Source organism: Columba livia, chromosome 2 (assembly GCF_036013475.1).
Source record: "Columba livia isolate bColLiv1 breed racing homer chromosome 2, bColLiv1.pat.W.v2, whole genome shotgun sequence".
In the NCBI taxonomy this organism is placed as follows: domain Eukaryota; kingdom Metazoa; phylum Chordata; class Aves; order Columbiformes; family Columbidae; genus Columba; species Columba livia.
The window spans coordinates 49,043,856-49,057,226 of record NC_088603.1 but is presented as its reverse complement, the minus strand read 5'-3'; the positions used below and the strand labels follow the sequence as shown (position 1 = coordinate 49,057,226).

General features: G+C 47.3%; 1 protein-coding gene and 2 non-coding genes across 3 annotated transcripts; all 3 read left to right on the top strand.

Annotated features, from left to right (window-relative positions):
• Window positions 1-541: 541 nt before the first annotated feature.
• Window positions 542-4,865, top strand: RPSA (ribosomal protein SA). Its single transcript, XM_005499938.3, has 7 exons — window positions 542-659; window positions 940-1,107; window positions 1,615-1,733; window positions 3,015-3,260; window positions 4,123-4,251; window positions 4,461-4,629; window positions 4,722-4,865. Exons 2-7 carry the CDS (start codon window positions 975-977, stop codon window positions 4,814-4,816), a joined length of 891 nt encoding a protein of 296 aa, XP_005499995.1. The 5' UTR covers window positions 542-659; window positions 940-974; the 3' UTR covers window positions 4,817-4,865.
• On the top strand, window positions 2,350-2,509 carry LOC135578907 (small nucleolar RNA SNORA62/SNORA6 family). The gene has a single exon (XR_010471016.1). It is a non-coding gene; the product is annotated as a small nucleolar RNA SNORA62/SNORA6 family (small nucleolar RNA).
• LOC135578906 (small nucleolar RNA SNORA62/SNORA6 family) lies at window positions 3,412-3,567 on the top strand. Its single transcript, XR_010471015.1, has one exon. It is a non-coding gene; the product is annotated as a small nucleolar RNA SNORA62/SNORA6 family (small nucleolar RNA).
• Window positions 4,866-13,371: the final 8,506 nt, after the last annotated feature.

Here is a 13,371-nt window from a genome sequence, read left to right as displayed (position 1 = left end):
CGTAATAAAGTAAATATCACTAGGTAGTTGTGGGGTTTTTTTGTTTGTTTGTGGGTTTTTCGTTTGGTTGGTTGCTTTTGTTTTTCAGTGGTGGTTTTTTGTTTGGTTTTGTTTTTCTGGGAAACTCTGCTCTCAGGCCTCTGTCTGCTCCCTGAATGTGACAGAGGGAAAGGATGATAGAGAAATTTACCCAGATCTGGATGATAGCAAGCATAATAAAGTAAATATCACTAGTGACTTTTTTATTTCGTGTTTGCTTTTTCATTTTGTTTTCTTTTTTTCTATTGCTGGTGGTGGGTTTTGTTTTGTTTTCTGGGAAACTCTGCTCTCAGGCCTCTGTCTGCTCCCTGAATACGACAGAGGGAAAGGATGACGGAGGGTGTAAAGTCTGATCACGTCCTGCCTCTTCTTAAAAGCAAACAAATAGAAAAATCCCGCAAAGCGGAAACAATCGCAATAACGTCCAGTGCACAACAGAGCGTGGAAGTTCACTGCCCATTTCATCTGATCGTAATGGGCACCTTCTGCCTTCCCAACCGGCGGAGCCCCGCCCTTCCCGCGGCTTCCCATTGGCTGGGGAGTCTATATATAGACCTCACGGGCAGCCGCACTTCCTTTTCGTTCCGCTCCCGCCGGGGCCTCCACACGGCGTTGCTAGCGTGAGTCCGGGCGGGGGCCCGCGGGCAGTGGTGGGGCGTGCGGCCGACGGCGCTGCCGGCGGGTCTCTGCGCGCCCTTGCCGTGCCGGCGGCAGGACCTGGCCGAGCCGCGGGGAAGGGCAAGGCCTGCCCGATGCGGGGCAGGGCAAGGCCTGCCCGATGCGGGGCGGGGGATCCGGCGGCCGGCGCAGCCAAGATGGCGGCGGAGGCGCCCGGGCCCTCGTGGCGCGGAGGGAGACGCGAGTCCCCGCGTGGCTGAACACGGGTGCTTGTGCCCGCAGGTTCCCTGTCGTTGCTTCCAAAGGGAAACCCCACAATGTCCGGAGGTCTCGATGTCCTGCAGATGAAGGAGGAGGATGTCCTCAAATTCCTCGCTGCCGGGACCCACCTGGGAGGCACCAACCTGGACTTCCAGATGGAGCAGTATATCTACAAAAGGAAAAGCGATGGTAAACCCGCAGGGTGGGCAGCAGAGATTTTGCAGGCACAGCTGAGGAAAACGGGAAGGTGCTGATGCTTGAGCTCTCCAGCAGTTTCTCCATGGCCTGAAAGGTGCAGACATCTTTGTTGATTAAATCGTGTTACCGAGAGAAGCAGGATGAAATACGGATTTTAGAACTTGGTAAATCAATCACAGCTGGATCTGGGCCTTTATGTTAGTTCTTGATTATAGTAATAAAATGGTTTTAGTGTCTCAATACTGATTTATGCTGCTTGTTTGCATTTTTCAATCTGAGCTGCACCCTGTTAAAAGATGAAAGCTCCTACCAGGCCTTGGTTGATGTTGATGGGTGCTGGAACTGTGCTACATTAAGATCAAATGGGAGCATTTTCCTTGGAATAACTTTCCACTGGTTAGAATTTTGGAGTAACCACAACTTTAAAGGCAGAAGAGTGCTGTCCTGTTTTAGAGTCTTATGTTTGCTGCTTGCTCTGAAGCCTTTTGTCACCAATAGGTATTTATATCATCAATTTGAAGAGAACCTGGGAAAAACTTCTCCTGGCAGCTCGTGCCATTGTTGCCATTGAGAACCCAGCTGATGTGAGCGTCATTTCTTCCAGAAATACTGGACAGGTATGGACATACATTGGTCATGAGGCCTGCAGTCTTGGGAGCAGGGCTTTCTTGCCACACATCAATGACTGCCAGTGGCAACCTGATGATAAAAAAGAGTAACCCAGATTTTGGCACTAGGAACACTTTTTGGAAGCATTTTTCTTGTATTGCGCTTGCATCTTAGAACAGATCAATTGAGGGACCCCTCCACAATTTCTCCAGGTTTCAGGGAGGACAAGGGAAGTTAAACAACTTGCTTCATATCCTTCTGTTGGTGGTTCTGTTTGGACTTAGGTCATACTAGTGCTCAGTCCCCTGGTGGCCCTCCCCAGTAATTCTCGCTACTTTTTGGGGACAATAAGCATATGATAGAAAGTTTACAAATAAATCATTTGCTCTGTTTTTGAGCAAGGTATATAACAATTATATTTTAATTTTTATCTAGATTTTTAGCAAAAAACATTCTGTTATAGAAGGGGACATAGCCTTTGAGTGAAATATAATTGGCCACAGAAGTTTATCTGTGAGCTTAGCTCCTCTGGACTAATGCAGGTGGTGCCACAAATATTCAGGGAGATTGTGAATGACACAGGATGGATTTACAAAGGAGAAGTCTGAGTTCCTATGGGCTTGACCTGCACACTGTTAAAGCTTGGTGCCGAGGTCAGATTCTGGCCGATGAGCTCTCAAGTGTCGGAAGTGTGCTACAGCAAACCGGCTGGCAGGGTTTTCGCTAACGCCAGGAGAGGAGCCCCCTCTGTGAATGGAGTTTGATAGTAGGCCCTGCCACATGCCCAGCTGCCTGATGCCTCAAAAGTTGGAAGCTTTTGCGAGTACAAACTGCCAACTGCAGTTTTAATGGACACAGCTACAGGTTGTGTATATTTTCCACTGAGCTTTTCTTGTAGTTATTGAAGTTATGCTGCTGGATAATAAAAGGATGTAGAAATAATGAAAAAAAAAAAAAAAAGGCTTTGCCTTTTTCATAACCATTTCTTATTCCCCCTACGTGATTTGATTACGAGACTTTGGAGTAGGTCTTGCAACTAAGTTCAGGAAATATAAAGAAGTAGTTTTCTGTATCCTGACTTCTTGCTTTGCTGGTGGATATGATCTTTTTAACTCCTGGTGTTTTAAAAGCATTTCTGTTTTGTTTCATTCTGAATGCAGAGCTGTTGGTGACCTCTGATTTCACAGGAATTGAAACAAATAGTTCTCATGTTTCCTGACAGCGTACCTGGGTGACTTGGTTGAAATGCAAGTTTCCCTGCCTCACCTCTGCTGTGGTCCATTTTGCAGCGTGCTGTTCTGAAGTTTGCTGCTGCCACTGGGGCTACTCCTATTGCTGGACGTTTCACCCCGGGTACCTTCACAAACCAGATCCAAGCAGCTTTCCGTGAGCCACGGCTCCTGGTTGTTACGGACCCCCGGGCTGATCATCAGCCACTGACAGAGGCATCTTACGTCAACATCCCCACCATCGCGTTGTGCAACACCGACTCCCCACTGCGCTACGTGGATATTGCCATTCCCTGCAATAATAAGGTAAGAGCTTTGTTGAAGCGCGCAAACCCTAAGTTGCAAAGATGGATGCTTTCTGCAGATGGGAGTTGGCTTGGATGGCACGTATCTCTAGGGTCGACCAGTTAATTAAGGCCTCTCGCGTGCTAGCAGGTGGGTGAGGAGGAGGAGATGAGCTGCACACAGTTGGAGCTTGGAGCTGAGGCCTGTTTCTGGCCGAGGAACTCTCAAGTGTAGGACGTGTGCTAGAGTAACCTGGCAGGACTTTTCGCTGACACCATGAGGGTCTCGGCCCAATGAGTGGAGTTTGGTAGTCATTCTTGCCACAGTTTATGAATATGAATGAAAGATAAAAGGAACTGATGAAAAAAGTGTTCTGAAACGTTACAGAAGCTGTAAGGAAGGTAAAGTCTAGGGAGATGGGAAAATAGCTTTGATCTCTACCTAGATGTTGTCACTCACTGAAACTAATATAAGCTAAATCTGAGTGTGTGTGTAAGATCTGGTCATTTGGTCAAGTTCTCTATTTCTTCATTCTAGCATATGTGATGAGCATAATCCCTGTCTTTTGGGCAAGATTCTTGTGGGTTAAGGAGTTGTATGAAACTCCATAGCAGGACAGTTGCTTCAGGCTGTGTTGTATACAGCAGGTGCTGGTGATGGAAGTGCGCTGTGATTTCTGCAAAGACCTGAAAACGTCACTGGGAACTTGAAAGGTTGCCCTTTCCTGAGTCCAAGCACATAAGCGTGTGGGTGTTAGCAAGCAATGCCTTTCTCTTGCCAAGCAAGAGCCTTGGACTGAGCGCAAATAAGTCTTTTGCTCTTTTAAAGTGTTTTCAAAGCTTTAGCTTCCCGAGAAACCTCACATTACTTTTTTCTGTGGCAGGGAGCCCATTCAGTGGGGCTGATGTGGTGGATGCTGGCTCGGGAGGTCCTGCGCATGCGTGGCACCATCTCCCGCGAGCACCCGTGGGAGGTCATGCCCGACTTGTACTTCTACAGGGATCCCGAGGAGGTAGGAGGCCTGTGGAAGGAAGTGTGGCTGTGTGAGGTGTCCTGCCTGCTGTTGAGGACAGGTTTTACCAACGTAATACTGCATTTCACCCTTAAGGTGGTGGTTAATTAGCTTTGCCTGTTGTTGGTTGGTGCATATTGTCTGCTGTGCGACAGTGAGGGTGGTGAGATGTTTTTGTGAGGCTTGGACCTTCTGCTCTTCCGTTGCAGATCGAAAAGGAGGAGCAGGCTGCTGCTGAGAAAGCGGTTACCAAGGAGGAGTTCCAGACTGAATGGACTGCCCCAGCTCCTGAATTCACTGCTCCTCCTCAGCCCGAGGTGGCAGATTGGTCTGAGGGAGTGCAGGTGCCCTCTGTGCCCATCCAGCAGTTCCCCACAGGTCAGTTTGGGGCGCGTCTGGGGGAAGTGGGGTGCATGTTGTAGCGGGTGTGAAGAGCTGGGGTGCACTAAGCGTTGTCTTTGTCATTGCAGAGGACTGGAGCGCCCAGCCAGCCACTGAGGACTGGTCAGCAGCTCCCACAGCCCAGGCTACCGAGTGGGTTGGCACTGCCACCGAGTGGTCTTAACTTCAGTCCGGCTCTGCTGCGAGAGAAATAAAGGCTGGTTTGATACACACCCGGCGTGGTACCGCTTTGTTACACTCGGCGGGTGAAACACGTGGGTGGCGTGGGGTGCGATCCTTGGCCACGGGCGGGGAAAGCTGTAAACTGCTGTTGCACCCTATTTGTGGAGCTGGGGCCGTGGGCTCCGGCCCAACCCGCGCTGCCCTCCCGCCCCGCCGTCTGGTCAGGGATGTCCATTTCCCGCCTTCCCGGGCTGCACGCCCCCTGTTGACGTAGCTGCTCCCCGTTGGCCAGCGGGAGAGGTGAGGGCGGACGTCACCAAGTGACGTTCGGGGCGGGGCTGGTTTTCCCACCACTCCCTCCGCGCGGGCGGGGCGGTGGGCGGAGTGTCGGCCTGTCCGCGTGCTGTGGGCGGGGAGACCTTGAGTGGCAGCTGCCCCTGTGGGGAAACACCAATTGTGTCTGTTTTACTGGTTTCTTCCGCAAAAATACTGCAGTAATCCTCAAAAAAAAGTGAACTCATCTGTCTTAGCGATTTTGAGGTTTATATTTCTGTGATTAATAGCAATAACAGGCAGCAGACCCTTCACCAAGAGAATTGGGGGGGGTTATAGGAGGTGGAGAAGTGTTTAAATTGGATCCCTTTTTCCATGTTTCCATGTTGTCTCACTTATTTTTCTAACTCCAGCTGGTGTCCCTGTTAAGTTTAATGGAGTTTCACAGAAGGTCAAAGCAGACCATAAAGCAAAGAATATGATTCAAACAACAGGAACTGGTTACTTATGAGAGGAACTTGAAGGACAAACCCCAAGGTGAAGCTTGAAGAACATGCATATAGTAACAAACCATGAAATTTGGCAAGGATATATTTGGTATATCTTGAACTTTGGTGAACTATGCTCATTATACACTCATTTTAATACAAAAACATGCCTCCTTATCAAAGGCTACCCACCTTCTTGAGAAGATCTCTACTCACTGACCATGCATAGAAGACTTTACGTTTACTGTAACTTTTAAACCAAGGTGAGAAAGGTTTAGAGCAGTAGACTCTGAGTAGGCATAAATATGCATAAGATGTTAGGAGTGGTCAAAACCCAAAATGTATAAATACGTAACTTAGCTTGCTTCTGGTGTGCTGGCTTTGCGAAAGGTTGCCCAGCACAGAACTGTGGATAAAGCAAATACCTCAACCCTGTGTGTGTTTTGATATCTGCATGCTGGGTAATGATCCCACCTTTTGTGATAACACAGCCAGGGCAACCAGCATATGGAGAATGTATTAAATTGTTTTCTCTTAACACATGTGCTTCTTTACTTTTACTGCAAGATGCATATTAAGAGTAGAAAAGCCTAAAGTAAGCTATGGATATTGCACATCTGTCCAAAGGAAGCTGCATGTCATGGTGGGGTGACAACTTGTTCCCTTTGGGACTCTGGGTGGGTGCCGTAGCTGGACCAGGGACAGCCTGTACAGCAGCTGCTTGTTCCCTCCCCAGCTCTGAGATTGCCCACAGTAACTTGTTGCCCTGGTCTTTCTTTTCACGCTTTCACATTAAAAGTGTCCAAATTCAGAGTACAGGCTTGCCTCTCTGTACTTTGAATCACTGGTGTGGCAGCTTCACTGTTGTCCCTTTTCTTTATCTGTTTTGTAACCCACTTCATGTGAAAATGTTCCAGATGTTGAAAATATGGCAGTCATCAGACAGCTCCTGCGTATACAATGGGACAGTTTTAAATCTGCAAAAGCTTCATCTGCGTACTTGTTACTGAAATGTGCCAGGCATATTACTGGAATATGATTCTTTCCATCTAAGGGTTTCATGAAGTATCATGTTGACTTTTATGGTGAGTGTCTTTTTTAGGACCAAGGTGAGCCAGTGAGAGGGGGATCCATGCAGCCTGGGAGAAGAGGATGAGGAGCTGGATCTCTGCGTGTAGATTCAGAATTAGCTTTTTGGCATAACTGATGTGAGGCACGTGAGCTCTGCAGGGGAGATAAATAGCAGCCCTTTAGCAAAGGAGGCAGCCTGGGCTGGCAGTAGCAGAGGGCACATTGCATGAGGGCCACGTTCCTCAGCATGCTGGGGTACAGGGCAGGCAAGGTCTCAGTCCAGGGTGTGGAGGTACTAGCAGAGATGTGTCAGGAGATTTACAGCTGCCAGAGCTTCCCATGTGGCAAATACCTCATGTATTGAGGCAGATGCAGTGTTGGTGTTGATGTAAGTGGACAGCAGATAAGTTGTAACCATATTCTTTTGGACTGATCTGATTTGACCCACGATGGCTTAGGCTGAACTACATGTAATGAAAACAATTTGTTTCCCTTGAGGATCTGGCAGTGTTCACCTTCTTCACAACCTTTTTGCATTTAGTTTGGGTTGGTTGGACTGGACTGTGTAGGCTTCTTAGAGCAGTCTTTCTGTTCCACAATTTGGTTTAAACAGGAGCTAGCTGATGTTTCTGAGCATCACAGAATCCCTCTGGAGAAATGAGCTGTTGAAGAGTCCTCTTTGCCAATAAACTACTGTCTGATCCATGAATCTCATGCATGAGATACATGCTTTCTAACTCCCTTCCTAATACATGTGTACCCATTTGCAGATGTTCCTTGTCCTCTCCAGTAATTTCCTTGCCCAAATAATGGCATGATATTTTTAGTATCAGAGTATTGTTGTATGATTACATCAAGGCTTTTCTTTCACAGGAAGCAAAGTGCTTTATGCGCAGTCTAAGGGACTCAGCTCTATTTGCTTAAATCCAGGCTGCAAAACTCTTCCACTCATTCCATCTGTAGGTTGTTCTGCTTTCTGAAACAGTGTAAATGGTTGTAGGATGGTTGATGCTATCTTTTAGGAGCGTGGTGTACTCATTTGAAACCTGTTTACTAAAATCAGTGTGCAGCTTGTATGTGTGTATGGTTGATGAACTCACTTCACTGCTCCTCTTAGAGGTTTCGTCCCAATCCCAGAGTGCGAGTGTGGAGTGGATCTTGTAATGTTAAATTATGTTAAATTATTTTTGCTTCTTTCTCAGGTTGATAGCATCCTGGTACAGGGAGACTTTACATGGAGTAAAGCACATGGTAAATCTGCAATTGTCACAAACTCAGCACTCTCCAAAGCTGGTGTATCTTGAACCTTCTCGGGACCCTGTTGTCTTGAATGCATGCATCCTAGCTGAGAAATAACAGCATTTCAGATTTGCCTTGTTATTACTGTGAGAGCTGCTGGGTCATTTCCCCGCTGCTCTGCAGCTTCCAAAGAGACATTGGCCAGTGCTTTAGGCAACATTTCTTTCCTCCAGCCAGTGCTTGACACTACCAGCTCCCAGCCCTTGCAGCCTAGAGTTTGTGAAAACCACAAAGCCTCTGAGTTTATGGAAACCTCATCTGCATGTATGACAGGTAAAGGTAGAATGACGCATCACAGCTGTATGTATTAACAGCAATGGGAATGAAGAACATCTTTGATTATCAGCCCTGCAAAGAGGCAGCCTGTGATAAATACCTTGAGCATGGTCTTGCTATGTGCAATCTCATCCACAACTGTGTTTTTCTGAATTTCTTGCTTCCTGGGATACTGATTTCTGAAGCTGTTTTTATTTGTTCTTCTAATACTTATATTTTCAAAAACACTCACTCTCATGTTTCTACTATCCAAATTTGAAAGTGTGTCATTTATACCTATTCCTCTACATTCAGTAATCACTGATGAATAATGCTACACAAGGAAGCTACTTTTTTTTGTTTGTTACCTCTGTAGTTGAAAGAACAGGTTTTTTTTTAGGCTTCTGCTTGAAACCTCAGTTAATAAAGTTCATCTAGCCCGAGTTTAACTAGTGTGTCTCTTCTCATCTAAAGTCATAAATATTTCTGTCATTGTTTGTGTCACTAGCTATAAGATTACTGTTTTTACTAGTACTGCTCAAGCATGAATAAAATAAATCCTCTAAAGGCCAGTGGATGTGTCCTTTGAAATGATGGCCCTCTGGCCCTGCTTTGAAGGCCAGAGAAACCTACTGTGGTACAGAATTTTTGCGCTCATTTTAAATGCCATTGCACTACACCCAGAAGGGATTCTTGGGTTGAGTCACATAGCTTATTCTCCTCATTTTGGTTAGAGAGTCTCAGCAGTGACTCTTGGGCAGAACAAAGGATACCACTGCACAGCTGTGCCTCTAGTCCAGGCCATGTTCCAGCAGCGTCGTGTACCCACCGCCCTTACTGCGGGGGCTTGGTTTTTTAACAGCAGGCAGCTCAGAAGAAGAGGGAATGAGATGTATTTTGTGAGCCAGAGGTGGATCCTGAGGGATGAAAAAAATTTACCTTTCAGATATTAAAAGGAAGTATACGTCTACGCACCTTATATGTGGGTTAGGGTTCGATTTAGGGTTATGTGAAGCAGGGATCTCATTGTGGAAAGAAGCGTGGCATGTTGCATGGTTCCAGGCTGGTCTGCCATGAGGACGGTCACGTCAAAGGTCAGTACAAACTTTTGCCATAGCTGCACACACTGGCACTGCTCATTTCTGTGCTGTAGCTGGAAACCCCACAGTGTGACTGTAAAACCTAGAAAGCTGCTGTGTGAAGCTCTTAAATATCACTTGTAATGCTGTGTTTGTTAGTACTGTTCAACTGGCTGAACATGAGCCAGCAGTGTGCCCAGGTGGCCAAAAAGGCCAACAGCATCCTGGCTTGTGTCAGAAACAGTGTGGCCAGCAGGACTAGAGAAGTGATTGTGCCACTGTACGTGGCACTGGTGAGGCCTCACCTTGAACCCTGTGTTCAGTTTTGGGCCCTTCATCATAAGAAGGACACTGAAATACTAGAGTGAGTGCAGAGAAGGGCAACGAAGCTGGTGAGGGGCCTGGAGCACAAGTCTGATGAGGAGCAGCTGAGGGAACTGGGGCTGTTTAGCCTGGAGAAAAGGAGGCTGACAGGAGACCTTATCGCTGTCTACAACCACCTGAAAGGAGGTTGTAGCATGGAGGGTGTTGGTCTCTTCTCCCAAGTAGCAACTGTTAGGACAAGAGGAAATGGCCTCAAGTTGTGCTGGGGAGGTTTAGATTGGCTATTAGGAAACAATTCTTCATGGAAAGGGTTGTCAGACATTGGAACAGGCTGCCCAGGGAGGTGGTGGAATCACCATCCCTGGAGTTATTTAAAAGGCATTTAGACGAGGTTCTTAGAGACATGGTTTGGTGCTAGAGTTAGGTGATGGCTGGACTTGATGATCCTGAGGGTCTCTTCCAACCAAAATGACTCTATGATTCTATGATTGCCCAAGAAGCTGCTTCTGGTCCCAGGGGCTGTTTGCTACCTCACCTCTGGAAGGGTGAGGGGATGCTGAGAGTGAAGGAGACGGTGTGGATATTCGCCTGTTGAGTCTAAACTAGGTCAGGATGACCATACCAACCTTTCACCACTCACGGATACAGGCATGTTAACAAAAGAGGCTTTCTGGGGGCTGGCAAGCACCTGAGCATTGCATCTGCCTGGCAGGTTTCAGGTGGATGATGGTGATGAGTCACACAGTTGCAAAATGCGAGAATGCAGATTGTTTGCAAGACTCCAGTAGATGGGGCTGTTCCTCCTGGTTTGTTTCGGTTGCTGCTGGTGGCCTGGTGGGAGAGTTGGACTGGGCTGGCAGCGGGCGAGAGAAGGATGGTCAAAAGCTGCTTGGTAAGCACACCTGGGCCTTTCGGAGTGTCTCCCTGTGGTGAGAGACTTCGGGCATCCCTCCTAAATATCCAAGCTGCTATTTAGTGCTGTAGGAGAGACTTAATACCATTGCAAAGTCCCTATGGTGACTAGTGAAGTGTCTTCAGTGCCAGCCTCCATCTCCTGTGGTTGGAGCAGAGCTGGTCCAGCCAGCACTTGCCCTGCCTCTCACCTGGATTTTTGACTTCCCTGTAGCAGGATGGTGCTGTCTCACAGGGATCATAATACACTTTCTGTAAAAGAACCCCAAACCTACTCTTTTTTCCGTATGTGTTTGTGTGTTAAACTTCCTGTCTCACACATTGATCTTGCTTTTGAATTTCCATAAGGGAGCAAGTGTGGGATGCTGCTGGCTTCCAGTGTGGAGAAACACAGTGCTCCTATATGAAGATGCCTTGGAAACTCTCTAAATTGTCTGTTCGGCTTGGCTTATTGCTTCCAGTGTTTCTGGAGTGACTTGTCTTCTCCATGGTACTCCCAAAGCTCACAGGTGTACAATTCATTGCACCAGATGGCTTTGCTTAAGTGGGGAAAAATTAAGCAGCACATGTAGAGAGAGAATCAGACTATGTACCATTTTCCTTTACTTGTTAGTTTGCTGTTAGAGGCTCTAATTTGAGAGGCAAGATTAAAATAAATAAACAAAAAAACCCCTCCACCACTTCCCTCTTCACAACATCTTTTCTGGAGGCTCCTTTAAGCTATAGTGCCTGCTCCCAGCTGGATAAGGTTTTAGGAGCCTCAGGTGCCAAGGGCTGGAGTGTCTCCTCCCCTTTTCTCAAAAGAACAGGTGTGGGGTAGGTAGGAGTATGTTGTTGGCTTTTCTTCTTGGCTTTGTGGGACAAACTCACTTTGTCTGAGTGCTACAAGCAGCCAGTTGTTCTCCATCATCTCCTTCAGGAGGGCTGAGAAGTCTAGCAATCAGTTTTTCTGATTTCAAAGGTTCAACCTTTTGAAAAGTTCTGAGATTAATTCTCAGTCTTAATTTTGTTAGCCTAAGCGTGGCTTGGATTCCGCCTTGACTTCTAGGCTGCTCCTGCACCCTGTTTTAGATTTTTTTTTTTTTCCTTCTGTGAAAACTGCATGTTTTTGTTTCAAAATGAGAACTGGGATTTCTCAAACCATACCTTGAATATAGAAGCAGGAACTTCATTAAAATGTTTAATCCGAGGCTTGCAATATAAAATGCTGCAAGTTATCAACACTGCGAATTTACCAACACTACTTGGTGCCCAGGTGGGATGAGCACTCTGTGGGAACGTCCTTTTGCAGTGGCTGGTTGGTCTATACTGGCTCTCCTCCCCTTGGATCTGGATGTTGCTCTGTTCAGGTAAGTGTCAAGCCTTTGCATGTATTTAGTTTTTATTTTAAATCTTAGGAGACTACTTTTCTACCATGACAAGAAGAGTGGATTGACCTTCCCTTCTAATGTCTGTTTGGTAGGCCCCTGTGTCAGAGCAGCGCATCTCCCAGCTGGCTGCACCCTGGGAAAAGCTCGGTGTGCTTGTGTGACCCACGTGTGCCCTGGGACATGAGGGCTGTTGTAAGGCGCTGATGTTTTCTGAGACTGTGGCTTTGTGATCAGCGACTCTTGGGGCTCTTCTGCTAATAAGATAATTGCAACACAAAATATGGAGGAGGATAGTGAGTGCCTCCTCTGGGGCAATGTAAGACAGAAGGGAGTAGCATAGGGACTGCAGAGCAGCCCCCTGTTTCCTTGCCAAAGCTGGGGTGAGTTTAGCAGTCGTGATAGCAGCTCAGGCAATGTGTTGCTAGTACCACAGGGGGACCCCTATGGTGAATGTGTGCTTGGTGCATCTTCCTGGGTTAGGTGAGGTTCAGTGGAGGCTGCCTAGGATGTGTTTTGATGCTGTGGAGCCTCTGAGTCCCACCTCTGTGGTGCTGGTGGGGTGCATTTCTCATGGGGAAGGTTTGGGATAAGTGGTTACGGCAGGGTGTGGAGAGCTGCCCCACCGTATTGGTGTTTGTGCTCGTTGGCAATAGGGGCTCTGAGCTGGTGCCTTGACTGAACAGAGCTGCCTCCAAAACCACCATGAGGCTCCCTTCTTGCCCACGGCCAGGTGGAGCAATAACATTGCAAAGAGTTTTGAACAGATATTACTTTCAGAGGCACTGCTTTGCTTCCCTTGTTCTTCCTTCTGAAGGTGAGGTGCCAGGAAAGGGGCACTGTGCTGTCTGCAGGTGGCTTGTGGCTGCCAGTGCATCAGTGCCAGCTCCCCATCACCCAGGGAGGATAACAATCCAAAATTAACTGTGACTAGGAGAGTGAATTGGCACCAGGTTGGCATGTGCTCTTGCGTGGGAGGTGCATGATTTGGTGGTGGGTGGGAGTGAGCCAGGGCTGCCTGTTGCCAGGCAGGTTGCACTGGAGGGGATGGTAGATGTGAGGTAGGGTAGAAGGAGAAGGATTAGATTGAACATGTGTTTCTTACTGTGTCTCTTATTGGAGTGACAATGAAGAGATGAAAGCTTTGCATGATGTTCAGGCTGAAGTCCAACCCAAAAGACCCTATTCTGGCTACACGCACCCCCCCTGTATTTTTAGATGGTTATTTGTTTTTTCTTCTGGACTTGGGGTTGGAGAAGTGCTGTGAGCAACATATGTCTGGCTCATCCCTGATGAAGTTAGGGTTTTGGCTGTTTGGTGGATAACTGGTTCAAACACACAACTTTGCTTTGGCAGCACCATGGTAGTGTTGCATATCCAGGTGGCGACTTGTCCTGTTCCAGGACAACTAGATTAGCTCTTCAAAGCCAGCAAAAGGTTTTTAAAGCTACTTATCCTCCATTTAACTGGCATTGTGGGAGACGTAAA

Bases quoted from the DNA above. Each gene is read 5' to 3' on its own strand.
- RPSA (XM_005499938.3), top strand. From the start codon at position 975: ATGTCCGGAGGTCTCGATGTCCTGCAGATGAAGGAGGAGGATGTCCTC. The intron at 1,734-3,014 runs GTATGGACATAC...TCCATTTTGCAG, and splicing joins CTTCCAGAAATACTGGACAG to CGTGCTGTTCTGAAGTTTGC. The intron at 4,630-4,721 runs GTCAGTTTGGGG...TTGTCATTGCAG, and splicing joins CATCCAGCAGTTCCCCACAG to AGGACTGGAGCGCCCAGCCA.